This window comes from Pseudophryne corroboree, chromosome 1 (assembly GCF_028390025.1).
Source record: "Pseudophryne corroboree isolate aPseCor3 chromosome 1, aPseCor3.hap2, whole genome shotgun sequence".
NCBI classification, from domain to species: domain Eukaryota; kingdom Metazoa; phylum Chordata; class Amphibia; order Anura; family Myobatrachidae; genus Pseudophryne; species Pseudophryne corroboree.
Genome location: NC_086444.1, coordinates 916,869,688 through 916,888,112, shown reverse-complemented (window position 1 = coordinate 916,888,112; position 18,425 = coordinate 916,869,688). Strand labels below are relative to the sequence as shown.

The following is an 18,425-nucleotide window of genomic DNA, read 5'->3' as shown; positions in this document are numbered from 1 at the left end:
CAGTGGATAGCCCCCTGTAGTTTGACCCCAGTAGCTTGCCCCCAGTAGCTAGCCCCATGTAGCTTGCCCCCAGAAGTAATGCCCCCTTGCAGTAATGCCCCCTTGTAGTAATGCCCCCTGTAGTTTGCCCCTTTGTAGTTTAGCCCACCTGTAGTTTAGCCCTAAATAGTGTTGCCCCCAGTAGTTTAGCCCCTGTAGTTATGCCCCCAGTAGTTTACCCCCAGTAGTAATGCGCCCCGGTAGTTTGCCCCCAGTAGTTTACCCTTTGTAGTTTGCCCCCAGTGGATAGCCCCCTGTAGCTTGCCCCCAGTAAACGCGCTGCTAACACATAAAAAAAACAAAAAAAACCCACCACACTTACCAAGCCCCGTGTCCGACCGTTGTGATCCTCCTGGTGTCCGGCTCCCCAGCACTATGAGAGAGACGTCATGACTCCCATAGCGCACAGTGACAGCGCTGGAAGCCGGAGCTCAGTAGTGAGCTCCTGCTGCCGGCTTCCGCTGTGGAGAGAGAGCCGGGCGCCCGCTGGTAACACAATCTCAGCGGGCGCCCGGCATCTCCCTGCGGCGCCGGCACACAGCGGGTTAGGTGAGCCGGAGGAGGCGGATCTGCGTTCCGTCTCCAAGTAGAACTGACGGAACGCAGTTCCGCCCCATTCCGGCTCACTTTAACCCCTGATGCTAACAATTTCATATCCCTGTGTTCACTTTGCTACGTCTTCATACAATATTTCACGGGTTGGGTTCGGGTGACCAGCATTTGGGATTCCCTGGTCACCATACCGATGCCGGGATCCCAAGCTTTAGATTGCCGGCTGGGGGGCGAGCGGAACAAAGCCCCTTGTGGGCTCGCTGTGCCTGTTCGCTGGCTTACTGCGGGTTCGGTGGCTTACTGCGCTCTCCACAGGTTCTGTTCCCACTCTATGGGTGTTTTGGACACCCCCGAGTGGGAATAGTTCCTGTCAGTCGGCATGCCGGGCTGTTGGGATCCCGACCGCCGGTCACATAACTACATCCCTGTTTCCCAGTTGATATGTCTTGCTATTACTAGCTGACAGACCAGTTTCATGTACAGTATATTGTATCAGTTTCTTGACTTGTGTATTACAGTATTTAGATTTTAAACTTCACATTACAGTTCTTGGGATTGCCATCAGTAAGCTTCTGATAAGTGGACACACAAAGATGATGGTGGGTGTACAAGGAATACATATGTATTACCGGAAGACGGGATTCCGGCTGTCAGGATACCGACAGCAGCATCCCACCTGCCGGAATCCCGGCAGCGAGTCCCCTTGACGCGCTTTGGGGCCGGTGGCTCGCTTTGCTCGCCACAGGTTGTACAGGTCCACGCCACCAATCAAGGAATACCCGGAGGTGGTCGGGATTCCGTCTGTCAGTATTTTACCAGCTGTTGGGATTCCGGCGTCGGTCTCCTGAATGCCGGGATCCCGACATTCGGTATTTTGCCTACATCTCATGTACAGGAGAGCAGCAGCTGTGAGCATGTATGGTTTCCTCATCAGTATGGCAGCAAAGTGAACATTCTTTTCAGTTTCCCTGCCTTCAGCAACATTCAGAAGGCCTGCTATTGCTAGGTGGCAATCTTATATCCTAGAACAAGTACAGTTTCCAGGTCATAGATTCCTGCAAACAACAGTATAGTAGTGGGCCTATTATATGACTATACGTGATCAGGTAATAGCTGAATTACAATGGTTTTATGAATTTTAATACAATTATATTTTCATTGAATGACATTTGCATACAAAATTATCTGTAAACTTCATAAAATGAATTAAAAAGAGCAATTCAACTGTTTTCAAATCCTGCATGATGCAAATTTTAAACCTCGGTCAATCATATTTCAGCAAGTTTTTGGAATTAGTAATGTCTGGGTCTCATATACATAGTGAAAATTAACAGCTTACTATGTATTATTGTACCATAAATCCTCACGGGATGGTATCGGAATCCTGGTGGTCAGAATCCCAACAGTCAGAATGTCGACAGCATTCAGAATCCTGACCGATCCTGGTATTTTAACCATAACCCACCCCGGCTCCTGCAGACTAACTTTAAGAGTCCCTTCACACAGCCTAACCCTAACCACCCCCTCACGCAGCCTGATCCTAAAACTGCCCCCCCCTTCCGCAACCTAACCCTCCCCCTAGTGCCTAACCTTAACCCCAGTGTTTACCATCAGAATTCTTACAGTCTTGATACCGCTGTTTGGATCCTGACTGCATAACGTCCGCACATGTGTAAGTATTGTACCTTATGTAGTGCTCTTCAGCCTATGTAAATCAATGTACCATTGTACTTCATTAAAGTGATTGGTGAGGGATCCAGTCAAGATCCTGTTGGTCGGGTTCCCGGCAGTCAAAATAGAGACGCCAGGATCCCAACACTACTCAGAATGCCAAGACCGGCATCCTAAATAGGGTCACAAGGCGCCGGAATGCCGACCGCCGGGACCCCTGAACGGTCGTGCGCTGGCTGCTAGGAGAGGTAAGCCATGCAGGGGAGGGGGAAGGGGGTTAGATTTGGGCTGCAGGGCGAGGGTTAGGCTGCTGCCCGGTAGGGTTAGATTTACGCTGTGGGGAGGGAGGGTAGTGTTAGGCACCCGGCCGGAGGATTAGGGGCGGTTTAGGTTTCGGCTGCGGGAAAGGGGGGTCAGGTTCAGGTGCCTCCGTAGAGTGTTAGGGTTAGGCTGCGGAGGTGGGTTAGTATATTTACCTTCCCCTGTCGGGATTCAGATTATCGGAATGCCGCTGTCGGTATTCTGACCGCCGGCATATTCTACCCATCCCATTGGTAATTGTGGATCACTTTGGGGCAAAACTCCAAGCTGTGAGACCAGGCTGCGAACTTTTAAGAGCTGTGAAATGGCACAAATGATGAATGTTAAAAACTGGAGTTTACATTAGAAAACTAATGTACTATTGTACTTTTTAATTTATACCTTGCTTTTCCTGTGATTTCAATAAATCATTTTTTTATTTTTAACATACTGACATTATGAATACACACAATTTGTCAGTGTATTCAGACACACATAGTAAGTGTTGTAATTATATTTTCCAGTGCAGGTATAATAGCAACTAATATTGGGTGAAGACATGCAAATGAGCAATTATACCTTTTTCCTCTCTTCCGTTTACACAGATTATAATAAGATATCTGGCAGTAAGAAAAGGTCAGTGACCTCTATAGAAAGGTATTTGCATTCACTATTGTTCTACTTATTCTTAACCCAGTGTCACTGACTGTTTCTAAAGTATGTCACCATAGCAATCTCTACTTGGCTAACTACACAACCTTTTTAGAGTAGGCAGACTGCTGCTGGCACTATCCTGTACAGTTGTCCTAGGCAATACCCAGCGCTGTTTATTCCGCTCTCTGTAAGTATTCTAATCACATGACATGTCTTGTTTCTTTCACAAAGGATATGAGTTTTCTTGTGGGGATTAACATATTTTTATGATATATATCTATATATATCTATATATCTATATATATATATATATATATATATATATAATCTGATTGATACAGGATAGACTGAAATGATTCTCTGTGCATCACAGGATATGTCTCGTTTCTTTTGCAAAGTATATGAGTTTTCTTCTGGCAATTAACACATTTTTCTGATATACAATGTGATTGATAAAGGAGGGAGTGAAATGATCCTTGGTTTATCACCTGAAGAGGAATGAATGAGCTTTTGCTTCAAAGACATTAGGTCCAGTATCATAGATACTATTTAAAAATAGAATCACAATTACACAGAGGCCTGCATTTAGACTGTTGCTGATGATTTGTTTTTTTTTTTGCATAGTTCTGCTAGAGTTCTAGTTCCAAAAGGTTATAGCTGCATATAGCTTTGTTTGCATCTGCTACTGTAAACCATAAGGATATTGGAAGTTCCATTGAGCTTCTTTGACACTATAAAGACATAAGGCCATAGGTTAGGTGCTTTTATAAGGGGCATGGAAATCCAAGGGGTGTAATATGATACAATTTATAACATAGAGCACGTTAGAATACATATGTACTGTGTATATATACAGCATCAGCAAGCCCATAGGCAAAGGAAACCCTCGTCTGCCCCCACATCATGCAGTTTCAAGTTTATGGGCCAGAGCAGAGCTGCTTCACATGCCCAGTGGTTACAGCTTCTCAATATGTGCACTGAACCAGAGAGTAGCTACCAGGAAGAAGAGACAGGAGCCTTACCATGAGGTGGGAGAATGTATGCTTAGACAGTGCAGTACTGATTCTATTATGTTTGTGTATTTATTTATTATTATATGTTTGACCTTTTCCTGATCACGTTTTTATATTATTTAAATGTTTGATACAGCCTACACTATAGACCATCTATAGTGTTAGATATTAAAATTGTATTCCATACAGTATCCAGTGTATAAAAAGACATTTACATTAATGTATAAGGCCATTATTAGGTTCTTCTACCGCTCTCCCAGACTTGCGCCAATGTGCTGCAGAGTGGGAGATTGTGGATTGTATTTGGAAACCCCCTCTACAAATCCTGCATTTGCCACTGAACTGTCAGGGATCATAGCATAGTTACTGCATTCTGCTCTGCCTTTATAAAACCAATTACACCAGAAGGTCATATAGCTGTCAAGGAGCTTTCTGCAACTGTAACAATGGGAGGACATGTCTGGGCTATAGACAATTATGTTAAATACCGGTAAGTGTATTATTTAATGTGAGGGCTAGATGTACTGAGATTCATATTTTGCTGATGATCGATCGGACATGGATGAATTTTTCTGAAACAAACACGGAAATTTACTACGAATCATGTTTTTCAATGATGTATGCAGTCAAGTCTAGTCATGTTTAATAGTGTGTGTGTGTGTGTGTGTGTGTGTGTGTGTGTGTTCAGCCGTGTTTTGGTTGAAGTTGAAAGTCCTGTCTGTGATCATCGTATTTTGAGAAGCCTGCACAGATCAGTGTGATTCACAACCAATAGCGCCTGTTACCATGGTAGCAGCCACTGTTCTTCTCCAAACACGCTGCCTAGGGGGATGTCAAAGGGTATTCTGGCCCAAGTTTGCCTAATTCTCAGGTGTATTTGCAAGCATAATTCTTGGTAAATTTCTGTGTACTGTTGTTTTCTATGGAAAGTACTTGCGAGCTTGCCCGAAGGTGTATTTGATTGTATTTGTGATTTGACCCATGGGGGTCATTCCGAGTTGTTCGCTCGTTATTTTTTTCTCGCAACGGAGCGATTAGTCGCTAATGCGCATGCACAATGTCCGCAGTGCGACTGCGCCGAGTAAATTTGCTATGCAGGTAGGTATTTTACTCACGGCATTACGAGGTTTTTTCTTCGTTCTGGTGATCGTAATGTGATTGACAGGAAGTGGGTGTTTCTGGGCGGAAACTGGCCGTTTTATGGGAGTGTGTGAAAAAACGCTACCGTTTCTGGGAAAAACGCGGGAGTGGCTGGAGAAATGGAGGAGTGTCTGGGCGAACGCTGGGTGTGTTTGTGACGTCAAACCAGGAACGACAAGCACTGAACTGATCGCACTGGCAGAGTAAGTCTCGAGCTACTCAGAAACTGCACAGAGAAGTCTTTTCGCAATATTGCGAATCTTTCGTTCGCAATTTTGATAAGCTAAGATTCACTCCCAGTAGGCGGCTTAGCGTGTGCAAAGCTGCTAAAAGCAGCTTGCGAGCGAACAACTCGGAATGACCCCCCATGTTCTGAAGTTCGTATTGATGCAACACGTGTGTTTGGCTTTAGTAAATGTCTGTGTTTGAAAAAATGGCTAAACACACCCGAAAATGCAAACTCAGCAAAAGACAAATCTTCATAAATTTACCCCTTAAGGTGGGTACACACTAGGCGATATGCTCTGTGAGTGACATCGCCTAATGTGTCCCCTCCCGGCCCGCCCGATGGCGGGAATAGACACTGTGCGATATCGCACAGTGACGTCATGCCGCGTCCTGGCTATACATCGTCAGCTGCATACACACTGGGCAATATAGTAAACGGGGCTCCTGATCACAGTCCACTTTACGCAGGTTTTCAATGTAATCGAGGTCTTAGCACTGACTGGGTCATAGGTCTTAGCACTGACTGGGTCATATCAAGACTACAGTCTTTTCTGAAGCCATTCCTTGGTTGGCAAGTGTGTGTTTTATTATCATGTTGGATCGTGAAATTCCTCTTTGTCTTTGTGACCAAATTCAGAAAGTTTTGTACCAAAATATCTTGATGCTTGGAGTGAGCAGCCAGTATTCACCCTGCACAGAAACAAAATAACCCACCCTAACCTAACTCTCTCTGCACATGTTATATCTGCCCCCCCCCCCCCTGCAGTGCACATGGTTTTGCCTATTAGCTAACAAATTTGCTACTGCGATCAGATCTGAATTAGCCCCTCTGTACTTTGTAAGTTTTAACTAATCAGCCATTCCTATCAGTACTACAGCCTATGCTATATTACCTTGGCTTTAACAGCTTGTACCAGTGCTGTAGCAGGGCAAGAGTCTGCCTTGTGCCTGTCTTGTCCCCTGACCATGTGATGTGATGTTGCGATGATGGTGGAGCTGCTCTGCGGCAGCTTACTAGGTTGCAGGGTGCTGTAAGCCAAATTGTGGTGCCACAGGGGAGCAACTGTGACAACCTCTGTGTCCTGGGTGGCAGCACCACTCACCCACCCTTTGTTATGGGATCAATATGCGATCCCAGTGGACAGGATGCTGGCAGTCACAACACAGACGCTGGCATCTCAAAGGTTAAGTTCCCGACAGGGGTGAGGTAAGTAGTAAATCTCACCCCTAACCCTACAACCCCTTACTACAATCTAACCCTTACCTCCCCCCTTAGGGCCTAAACCTACCCCTCTTCCCCCCCAGCGGTGCCTATTTCTACACCACCTCCCCGCAACCTAACCCTAACCTTCCCCCTCCTCAGCCTAACCCAAACCCCCCGCTGTAGCCAAAGCCTAACCCTCCCGCCTGTATTTCCCTTTGGGATTCCAACGCCAGTATCTCAACCTGTACTGGACGGGTGTCATGATTCCTGTGTCGGTATTTTGAATGGATCCCCTTGTTATGGCCCGGGCTTCTACTTTATGTTGCTTAAACTTCATTTAAATTTAAGTTGAATTTTTATTCAAATATTTTCTGTTTGGACTCTCAGGTCCTGATTCAGGGTTGTTAGCAAAGCAAAAAAGCACACAACTAGGCAAAACCATGTTGCACTGCAGGTAGGGCAGATGTAACATGCATTAAGATTTAGATTTGGGTGGGTTACATTGTTTCCATGTAGGGTAAATACTGGCTGCTTTTGCATGCAGCCCACAAATGTTAAATACTGTAGCTTTATTTTTACACTGCAATTTAGATTTCAGTTTGAACACACCCCACCCAAATCTGACTCTCTCTGCACGTGTTACATCTGCCCCACCTGCAGTGCAGCATGATTTTGCCCAGTTGTGTGCTTTTTTGCTTCGCTAACAACCATGAATAGGCCCTCGGTTACTTGTGTATCCTGCATTTCTTCAATGCCTATGAAAACTACCATTGGATTCAGCTTTCTGCTTTCTCTGCATTTAGTTTTTTGTTATACTTACATCTTTAGGATGGCAATCCTGAGTTATTATAAGTATATGTTCCCTTGTGCGATTAAACCAGTAAAACTATATACTTATCGTTGAGAGTTGATACCAGACATTTAAGCAGCATAGTTATAATACCACCAAACTCGCATCCTCCAGGATGGCATGTGAATGTAAAAGTGGACAGAACAATCTCCTCTTTTCCATCTTTTTCTTTAGTTAGTAATATTAAAAATACTTTAAGTTAAGGACATGGTGTATGGAATAGAAAAATGCTGAAAATCTGAAATCCATTGTTTTTGCAGGTTTATTGTATCATGGGTGGTCTTCAGTATGTCGACTGTTGGGATCCCGGTGCACAGTATACCGGCGCTGGAATCCTGACAGCTGACATACCGACACTTTTTCTCCCTCGTGGGGGTCCACGACCCCCCTGGAGGGAGAATAAAATAGCGCGCCACCGCGCCCGCAGCGTGGCGAGCGCAGCGAGCCCGCAAGGGGCTCATTTGCGCTCGCCACGCTGTCGGTATGTCGGTGGTCGAGCTCCCGGCGCCGGTATGCTGGTCGCCGGGAGCCCGGATGCCGGCATACCATACTACACCCATGTATCATATATGGACCCCATATGCATGGGCTTTTCTAGAGAGGAGGAGGCCCGTATGCAGGCTTCATCTGGGCTCCCTCCTCTCTAGCCAGCAGCGCTGTATGTCTGGGCACTAGGGTCCCTAGCGCTGTCCCAGAGTCTAGAGAGCATGGGCAAAACACCAGGAAAATGGTGCCGCACAATTTCCCCAGTGATTTCTGCAGCACTGCAGCTGCAACTCGGATAAATCGTCCTTTTATCCATGACAACAACAAGTGATATGTACTGTATATACCCACCAAGCCAGCTCACCACACGTGACGTACTTCATGGGCTACGCACTGCCAACATCATATGTAGGAGGTGGTCATAATAATGTGACTCAACTGTGTGTAAGTGGATAGATATAAGTGTAAGTTTTCTCTGCAAATATATATATTATATATATATATTCTTTTATTGACAGGTTGGACAAATGGAAGGCCAGGAGCCTCTGCAGCATCGTCTTCCACAGCAAGACAATAACAAAGTCTCCTTCAACCTTCCTGCAATAGTATCAGATACACCACACAGGGAGACATTTGTCCAGATCTCTCCCATGCCTGATAATGCACTACTGGCAGTAGGACAAGATGGTTTAGTCTCCGTTTGGACACCGGATCTTAAGCTGAAAAAAAGTCGCTGTATACTGGTGAGGGACTTGTGTGAGTCTGTCATGTGATGAATAACTGGTCAGGCATGTCGTGCCTTTGTGCTAGTTTTCAAAAGAAATGTAGGGGCTATCTACAGGATGTATCTAGGAGGAACCACATATCGCAAATATCTACTGCAGTCCACAGTTTTCTATAACATAAACAGCCAGCATTGGTTTCTGTGGGGACAGCTATTTGTGAGATTTATTAAGATCTGATATTCATTGCATTCCAGAGCTAGCTCCCGGTAGCTAATGCCAGCTTAAGATCGTGTTTTCTATTATAGGATCCCTCCCATGAGAACCTCACATATGCAATAGCACAATGGTCCCTAACAAAGAATATATGTTAAATCAACTTAGTCCAATCCATTATACGTTTCAAGAATGTACTAATAAAACAAAATTGACCAATGCATCAATACTGGAAAGAGCAAAGTAAGCTAAGTTTTGTTATTTATTATTATCCTTTATTTATATGACACCACAAGGAATCCGGCAGCGCCCAATTGCAGAGTACATAAACAAGTAGGCAAAACAAGAAGACAGTAACCTACAGTTCAATACAATATAGGACAGGGTATAGAAACATTTCTACATCAGCAGACGACACTGAAATAAATATCAGGGTGGCAGAAAACTGAGGGATTTGGTGCTGTCGAAGGGAGTATGGAATAGAAGATAGTTTAAGTAAGAGAAGGAAAAGCACATGTATCAAAATCAATTTTGTGGCCAGCGTAAGTACAATGGTAAGAAAGGGTTTCATGTTGTATAAGGATCTAAGGACCCAATGTATAAAATTTAAACATAGACAGACTAGTGCATCAGGGATGAGATGCGCGTCAGGGATGAGATGCGTGTCAGGGATAAGATGCGCGTCAGGGATGAGATGCGCATCAGGGATGAGATGCGCGTCAGGGATAAGATGCGTTTCAGCGATGAGATCATCAGGGATAAGATGCATTTCAGCGATGAGATCATCAGGGATAAGATGCGCATCAGGGATGAGATGCGCGTCAGGGATGAGATGCGTTTCAGGGATGAGATCATCAGGGATGAGATGCGCGTCAGGGATGAGATGATCATCAGGGATAAGATGCGCGTCAGGGATGAGATGCACGTCAGGGATGAGATGCGTTTCAGGGATGAGATCATCAGGGATAAGATGCGCGTCAGGGATGAGATGCACGTCAGAGATAAGATGCATGTCAGGGATAGGATGTGCGTCAGGGTTAAAATGCGCGTCAGGGATGAGATGCTTGTCAGGGATGAGATGCGCGTCAGGGATAAGATGCGTTTCAGGGATGAGATAATCAGGGATGAGATGCGCATCAGGGATGAGATGCGTTTCAGGGATGAGATCATCAGGGATGAGATGCGCATCAGGGATGAGATGATCATCAGGGATAAGATGCGCGTCAGGGATGAGATGCGCGTCAGGGATGAGATGCGCGTCAGGGATGAGATGCGTTTCAGGGATGAGATCATCAGGGATGAGATGCGCGTCAGGGATGAGATGATCATCAGGGATGAGATGCGCGTCAGGGATAAGATGCGCGTCAGGGATGAGATGCGTTTCAGGGATGAGATCATCAGGGATAAGATGCGCGTCAGGGATGAGATGCGTTTCAGAGATAAGATGCGTGTCAGGGATAGGATGCGCGTCAGGGTTAAAATGCGCGTCAGGGATGAGATGCTTGTCAGGGATGAGATGCGCGTCAGGGATAAGATGCGTTTCAGGGATGAGATAATCAGGGATGAGATGCGCGTCAGGGATGAGATGCGTTTCAGGGATGAGATCATCAGGGATGAGATGCGCGTCAGGGATGAGATGATCGTCAGGGATAAGATGCGCGGCAGGGATGAGATGCGCGTCAGGGATGAGATGCGTATCAGGGATGAGATGCGTTTCAGAGATGAGATCATCAGGGATAAGATGCGCGTCAGGGATGAGATGCGCATCAGAGATAAGATGGGTGTCAGGGATAGGATGCGCGTCAGGGTTAAAATGCGCGTCAGGGATGAGATGCTTGTCAGGGATGAGATGCGCGTCAGGGATAAGATGCGCGTCAGGGATGAGATGCGCGTCAGGGATGAGATGAGCGTCAGGGATGAGATGAGCGTCAGGGATGAGATGCGCGTCAGGGATGAGATGCGCGTCAGGGATGAGATGCGCATTGAAAATATTATTAAGAAACATGATAACTTTATTCCAGTACCTCTTAATTTTCATACAAGACTAAAGACAGAGTAGACACTTGGCGTTTTGCATGTGACACTTAACACATTCTCCTGTTACCATCGAAACCATATGTTTGCGTTGTGCAGGCGATGTATAGGCTCTATACAGTGTCCTGATATGTACCTCCTGAAGGTAGGAAGACTGCAATATTTTCATAGAATAATGGAAGTGTTTAAACAGGATGTCCGAGTGAGAAATGTCAGGTATATCAAACCATCAAGTCTCCAATAGATTATCTCTAATACCTGGAGTAGTACCATTCGATAAAACATACAAATATTTACACTTATAAAAAATGGTCTGGATAGATTTTAATAGAGAAGCTAAAGGATCAGTCAAATCCAGGGTCACCATAGCTGATGGAAGGGAAGAAACAAAGGTAAATGTATGAAATGGCGTTATGTGCGCTATACCTCTCCTCCCCCCCCCCCCATGTATGATAGCTGCTGTGCCAGCTCAGTGACAGGGGTACTATGTGCCCCTGTCCATATCGGTGCTGCTATCTAAAAGATAGCAAGCAGATATGTGCAGGCAATGTATTTTGACATTGCTGCATAGTGTTGATGCCCATACACCACAACAGGGACAGAACTTTCCCTGGCTGTGGCAGGTGGGGGATCCAGACTGTGCTGGGGATCTTGTGTGAGTAGCGAGATCCTGCGCATGTGCAGAGGAGCAGGCCGGGCAGGGAGACACAGTGCGTCAGCACTGAGCTGATGCGGTGTGTGCTCAGGGGGACGTCGCCGGAGTGGGGAGCGGCTTTCGGCAGACAAAATGTTCTTACATGACAGACTGATAATTTGTGGTAGGTCATGAATACATACTATTGGCCCAATCCACCAACAGTCTGCGGATGGGGCTGATAATTGCGCTCGCACTTTGCTAGTTCACGCATGCGCTGTGCAAGCGTAGCGTATGCGCAAAAATCCGATAATCACCCGTTTGCGATTTTCAAAAATTAAGATCCATACTGAATGAGGGCCACTGGACTAAAAAGCAGAATCTGCAACTGCTTCTATAGCATGCTAGGAGCCGCCCAGCGCAGGTCAAGGCCGCCCAGCATGCTAATTGGTGGCCAGTGATGCAATTCCAAAACAATTGCGATCGAATTGCTGAGGCATTGCAGTCCGTCTCAATCATTTTCATTGGAGCGGCTGCGTGTGACGTCACACGCAGCTTTCCTCCAAAAACGGTCCAGCCAAACCTGCATTGGCTGGCTGACTCCACCCCAGTGGTCCATTGCCACCCCAGCCGCCCGCTTCAGTCACTCATTGATTGCATCCCCCCGCTAGTTTGCGCATGCGCTGTGCGAACGCAGTGCATGCGCAGAAGTCCACAAATCGCCCTTTTGGGATTTTTTTACTTTAACAATCCATACTGAATGAGAGCAATATACTGTATAGCCCACATTTGTGTGCACTGCTTTAAAAAAAAAAAAAAAAAAAAGGCAACAAAGCTAATATCAGCAAAGTAATACATGAATCAACCATTACAACATACACTACAGTTATACTAGATCTGAAAGAAACCACAACTTTGGCAATGACAAACGAGTTACACAGTATCAATAAAACTATACTGAAAGTTTATGTGGCAGTGATTCCTATGTACATATGTATTACAGGATGAGAACAAACCACAAAACAGGACAATGAAATGGATTTCAGATTCCACACTAATGACTCAGTTTAACAAGTTGGTTGTTGGAACATGGTAAGGATACCTTAGAATAATCTGTTTTGTAATTTAAAGAAGACTATTGCATTAACTATTGCATCTTCTCTGGACCTTCGGTGTGTGGCGTGCGCAACCCCATGGGTCACGTAGCCAGCCGATGGTGTCGCATATGATCAGATACTGCGTCCCAGGATGCAGCATGAATCACGAATGAATGCAGGAGGTATGACGCCTGCCACTGCATTAACATATTAGTGTTATCACTGCTGCTTCTATGTAAGCAGCAGCAATAGCGCCTCCATCCACATCTGAATCATGCCCCTGGTGTGAGTAAAAGCTGAGGCCACTGATTAAGCGCATTTTGCACAGATTCAGATTTAGTTGCACATAGATGTACAAATGTCGCACATGAAATTGATCAGTAAAATTTTGAAAAGTAGTTTTGTCACTGCCAGTGTTATTTATGTGAATAAATTGCACATTTTGAGCGAGACAGACACTTGACTGCAGCTATGTGGCGCAACTGAAACCACAGTGTAAAAGGACTCATCTGTATTAGGGATGGTCATCGTCCATCGATGGTTTATGGCTGATGTCAAATGCTTTTACCATCAATGGGGGAGAACAGATGGTTATAGACATAGAATCACATCAGAAATAAGTGAAGATGATGTTTCAATGACTGGATTAGCAGTTGATGGTAATGTGTGTATTATGGGCTAATGTAATAGCATGAAAATTTCAGTCATTGACAACTCCCAGTAAATCTGGCCGATGATTTAAAGTTGCCTTAAATGATACTACTTCAAAACATCAGCCAGACTCAGCAGAAAGTTGCTGTTGTCAGGAATTTGCAGCTATTCCTCTTACCCCCATACGTCTCGTTCCAGTGACAGAGAGATACGGCTTTACGAGCTCTCCAACTTTGAACCATATTGCCAGATAGTGGGTTTGGAGACGATGCCTCTGCACCTAGGTTACAGGTAATCTTCATGTATTGTTTTAGTACAGTTACCTAATTTACAGTCAATAAATACTCTTACAGAAATTTTGTATAAAGAACTATGTATAAGTCTATCTATGCAACTCCATATTTACTTTTTTCGTTAATCCAGCAATATTTCCTTTACTGAATTTTTTTTAATTTTTTTTTAATCCCTGCATTTTCAAGGAGGAAATTGTTGGATTAACATCTTTCATTATTAATTGCTTTTATTGTAGCCCAGTTCAACTTTGATTAATGGGTAGACTAGTTGATTTATATAGTAATGATGCATACGCACTTTTGAATTGATACAACATTAAAGGGAAGATGGGATTATTATAATAGGCAAAGCCAGGTTGGTTTTGCATTTTAACTGATGTCCCTTTAAAACATAGGGCAGACTCACTGGAAACTTGCCAATGCCTGCATCACACATTTACCCTGCATTTGTAATATAAGAAGCCTTATTCTCCCTACAAGTTGTGCACTAGACATAATGGAGCCTCTCCCCATTCAGAGTGGCTACTAAACTAACATATAGTGCAGAGAGACACATGGGGGACATGAGGGATAAATTATAGTTGCCTACCTTTTAGTGCTCCTCTTTCTCACAAATCCAGTGTTGTGCCTTTGTGCGCACCATGGTGCATTAGTGCTGCAACCGGTGGGTAACTCAATAATATACAGGCCAGCAGCTGCTGCATTAGCATCATTTCCAAGTAGCGGCTGCGACTTCCTACTGCTTAGCGTCCACCTCTGACTCAGGCCCAGAATGATATTCCCCAGGTAGCTCCCAAATCCCTAATGTGGGTGCAGGGCCTTTGCTAGGGTGTTCGGAGCCCCCTGCAAACTATATATTTGCGCCCTCCCATACTTCACAAAGGGTCAACGTGCACCTTGTCAGGAAAAGGGGTGTAGTCTCGCAAGGAAGGGACGTGGTCACACAATAGTACCCCCATTTGAAATTTCGCCACACAGTAACACAATCTTATTCACATTACACCACACGTAGTAGTGCTGCTCATTCACATAATGCCCCCATTAGTAGTGTCTTTATACATAATGCCCACAGAAGTGCCGCTTTTACATAATACCTCCCAGAAGTAGTGTCCTTATACGTTATGCCCGTCAGTAGTAGCATCCTTATACGTAATGCCCCTAAGTAGTAGCATCTTTATACATAATGCACGCCAGTAGTAGTATCCTCATACGTAATGCCCGCCTATACTACCATCCTTATACGTAATACACCCCAGTAGTAGCGTCTTTATACGTAATGCACACCAGTAGTAGCGTCCTTATACATAATGCCCCCCAGTAGTAGCATCCTTATACGCAATGCCCGCCAGTTGTAGCGTCCTTATACATAATGCCCCCCAGTAGCAGCGTCCTCATATGTATTGCCCACCAGTAGTAGCGTCCTTATACGTAATGCCCACCAGTAGTAGCATCCTTATACGTGATGCGCCACAGTAGTAGCATCTTTATACGTAATGCCTGCCAGTAGTAGCGTCCTTATACGTAATGCCCACCAGTATTAGCGTCCTTATACGTAATGCCCCCCAGTAGTAGCGTCCATAATGCGTACACACATACACACCTCACACCCCCCCACCATACACACACACACACACCATACATACACACACATACACACCTCACACACACACACACACACACACACACACACACACACACACACACACACACACACACACACATATCTCTCCCACCCTCCTTTTACCAAGTCTGGCTGGTTGCCACTGTTTACGCTCCCCCTGTACATCAGCCTGGTCCCATATAGCTCCTCCCCCTCCATCCCGTGTAGCTCCGTCCCCTCATGCCGGTATAGCTCCGCCCCCTTTTTGGGACCCGCACTGCACACAGCCGCTGTCACAGGGGGAGGAGGAGGCTACAAGCTGCCGGCGCCGCTGCCTGTCATAAAGTGACAGGCGCAGCTAGGGATGGCCAATGGTGGGTTATCCATCGATGCTTACCATCGATGGTAACATTGATGGATAACCTCGATGGTGTAAAACCATCTGTAAGGAAACCATAAATGGTTTTACATATTGATGGTCGTCCCTGCATTATTGTAAAATGAATTGCGGGCCAATCAGGCCCTGAGGGCGTGGATCCACGGGTGTCAGGGGGCGGGGCTAAGCTCAGTGCACTGACACTTTGAAGAAGAAAAAAAATATTCAGTAGCACTGAACCATCGATTGAGGAAAACCATCTGGTTCTCCCCATCGATGGTAAAAGTATTTGACATCGGTCATAGAACATCGATGATTTCGAATCATGGCCATCCCTTGGCGCAGCAGCCAGCAGCAGCAGGGACATCAGCTCAGCACAGGGATGCAGAACAGGGAAGGCGCCTCTCCAGTCTGGCGCCTACCTGCTTTGCAACCCTTCGCTGAGAGGGTAGCTCCGGGCCTGTGTGCCTGTGTGGGTGTGCCATCAGGTGTGTGTGAGGCGAAGTCATTTTTGCAAATTGAATAGTATGTTGTTTATTTTGTCTTTTTAAGAGTGCTTCAACATTTTATTTGGACTACTTAACATTAAATATTTATTATTTCTTAATATTTCTATATACTGTATATTTTTATTTTAGTGTTATTTCTCAATATTTCTATATATATTTTTTTATTTTAGTCTTCGTGATACAGACGAGTGTGTCATTTATTTTGGTGATGAGCAAGTAAGTTAGTACTTCCCAAAATGTTTTACTATGTTTATAAGTAACGGATGTTATTCAAATTGGTCTACTCTACTTAAAAAGAACAAATGATTATGTACAATTGTATTATTATATTTTTTACTTTTGTCTTTTTAGATTACACATGCATGGAATAATAATTAATAGTAATTAAGAAAATAGCTTATTTTATTACTGTACATTATTTATTAGTGTGAATATTAATTGTTGTATTGCAGGGATGTGTCAACATCATTCTAATTTCACACATGGCAGAAACACTTCGGTAGGTATAGTACTACAAATATCACTGCACCTAGATATATCTGTTAATATGACTCTCAGCCTAAACAGCAAACTCTGATCAGAAAATGAATACTAATTTGCACTCAAAAAATATATTTTCACTGGTATGATGAAAAGTTGTGATATTAATTGATGCCATGTAAATGAGAAACACAAATAATATATATATATATATATATATATATATATAGTAATGGTTGCATGGGCGGCACTCATGCAGACTCCACAGCGTGTAAAAGATTAATTTACTTTATTAGGCCAACATGTTTTGGGGACCTAACCCCGTCCTCAGGGCCACTTGTCTGGCCCTGAGGACGGGGTTAGGTCCCCGAAACATGTTGGCCTAATAAAGTAAATTAATCTTTTACACGCTGTGGAGTCTGCATGAGTGCCGCCCATACAACCATTACTATCTACTTGGGACATTTGTATTTCCCACTGGGAAGTTACCTCAGCTGTTGTCATTATTCAGAGCGGAGTGCCGGGCTGTTCCTGTTTGTTCTATCTATATATATATATATATATGACGACGACACAGATGAGCATCTACGAAAGAACTTTTTTTCACATGTTTACTGGAGTGCCGCCCTTTTCTTATTTATAAGAAACTAGTTGACTATATATATATATATATATATCTATATATCTATCAGTGAAACAACAAAAACATCTCTTATAAACAGTGACGTGCGTTGAGGTCACTGGTTGGGGAGGCACTGACAGCTAACAAGCCCCCCCCCCCCCCCCCCCCCCCCCCGAAAAAAAAAAAAGTGTGGTCCCCCAACACATCAGGAAAACCAGCACTAGGCAGAACCAGCCAGGGGGAGTAATGCCATGGCAGGGGAGACACTCAGTATGGGGTCCCCTTGCCATAACATTAATCTGCCCCCCACCCAGTCAGCCCAGGGTTGGAATTCCTCGGAAAGTGGGAACCCCAAAAAAGAAAAATGGGGTCCCCCCTCCCGAGCAATAACCAGCACTGGGCTGATAGCCCAGTGCTATGCCCCGCACCCCTGGTGGCGGTGGGTGCGGGGTTCATTGTGTGTTAATATTGTTCTTTACAGGTGGCCTACAGGTCCCAGCAAGCCTGCCCCAGCATGCTGGCACTTGGAGAACCACAAGTGACAGCATGCCCGGACATAAAGGGCCTGCTGGCACCTGTAGTCCACCTGCAAAGAATAGTAATATTGTTCTTTACAGGTAGCCTACAGGTCCCAGCAAGCCTGCCCCAGCATGCTGGCACTTGGAGAACCACAAGTGCCAGCATGCCCGGACATAAAGGGCCTGCTGGCACCTGTAGTCCACCTGTAAAGAAAATATTAAAATAAAACTCCACACGTCTTGAAAAGAAGCTTTATTAATCTGGGTCTTCACCTGGGGGCGGCGGCCTTTAAGCTCTTTTGCGTGGCCGCCGCCATCCCAGGGCTTCCGGCGTCTTCACCTGGGGGGCGCCACCCCCCCAGGGCTTCCAGCGTCTTCACCTGGTGGGCGGCGGCTGCTAAGCTCTTTTGCATAGCCGCCGCCCAGCCAGGACTTCCGGCCGTCTTCTTTCTTCAGGAGCTCTTCACTGCTCCTCCTCCGCCGTTGGACTGACTCTCCTCCGCCTCGCGCTGACTTATATAAGTCAGCCGGGGGGC

At 45.2% G+C, this 18,425-nt stretch overlaps 1 protein-coding gene across 6 annotated transcripts in view; it reads left to right on the top strand.

Moving 5' to 3' along the window:
* The window catches only part of LOC134917759 (WD repeat-containing protein 49-like), a 201,136-nt gene that overhangs the window by 53,181 nt on the left and 129,530 nt on the right, over positions 1-18,425 (top strand). For 3 of the 6 annotated variants that reach the window (XM_063920313.1, XM_063920311.1, XM_063920312.1), the window contains exons 2-6: positions 8,656-8,880; positions 12,747-12,835; positions 13,690-13,782; positions 16,440-16,485; positions 16,722-16,768. In XM_063920313.1, the coding sequence (XP_063776383.1) occupies positions 8,656-8,880; positions 12,747-12,835; positions 13,690-13,782; positions 16,440-16,485; positions 16,722-16,768 (500 nt within the window). Of the gene's footprint in view, positions 1-2,453; positions 2,511-3,167; positions 3,220-3,345; positions 3,404-8,655; positions 8,881-12,746; positions 12,836-13,689; positions 13,783-16,439; positions 16,486-16,721; positions 16,769-18,425 lie in introns of those variants that run through there. The other 3 variants (XM_063920316.1, XM_063920317.1, XM_063920315.1) reach the window with 3 other exon arrangements.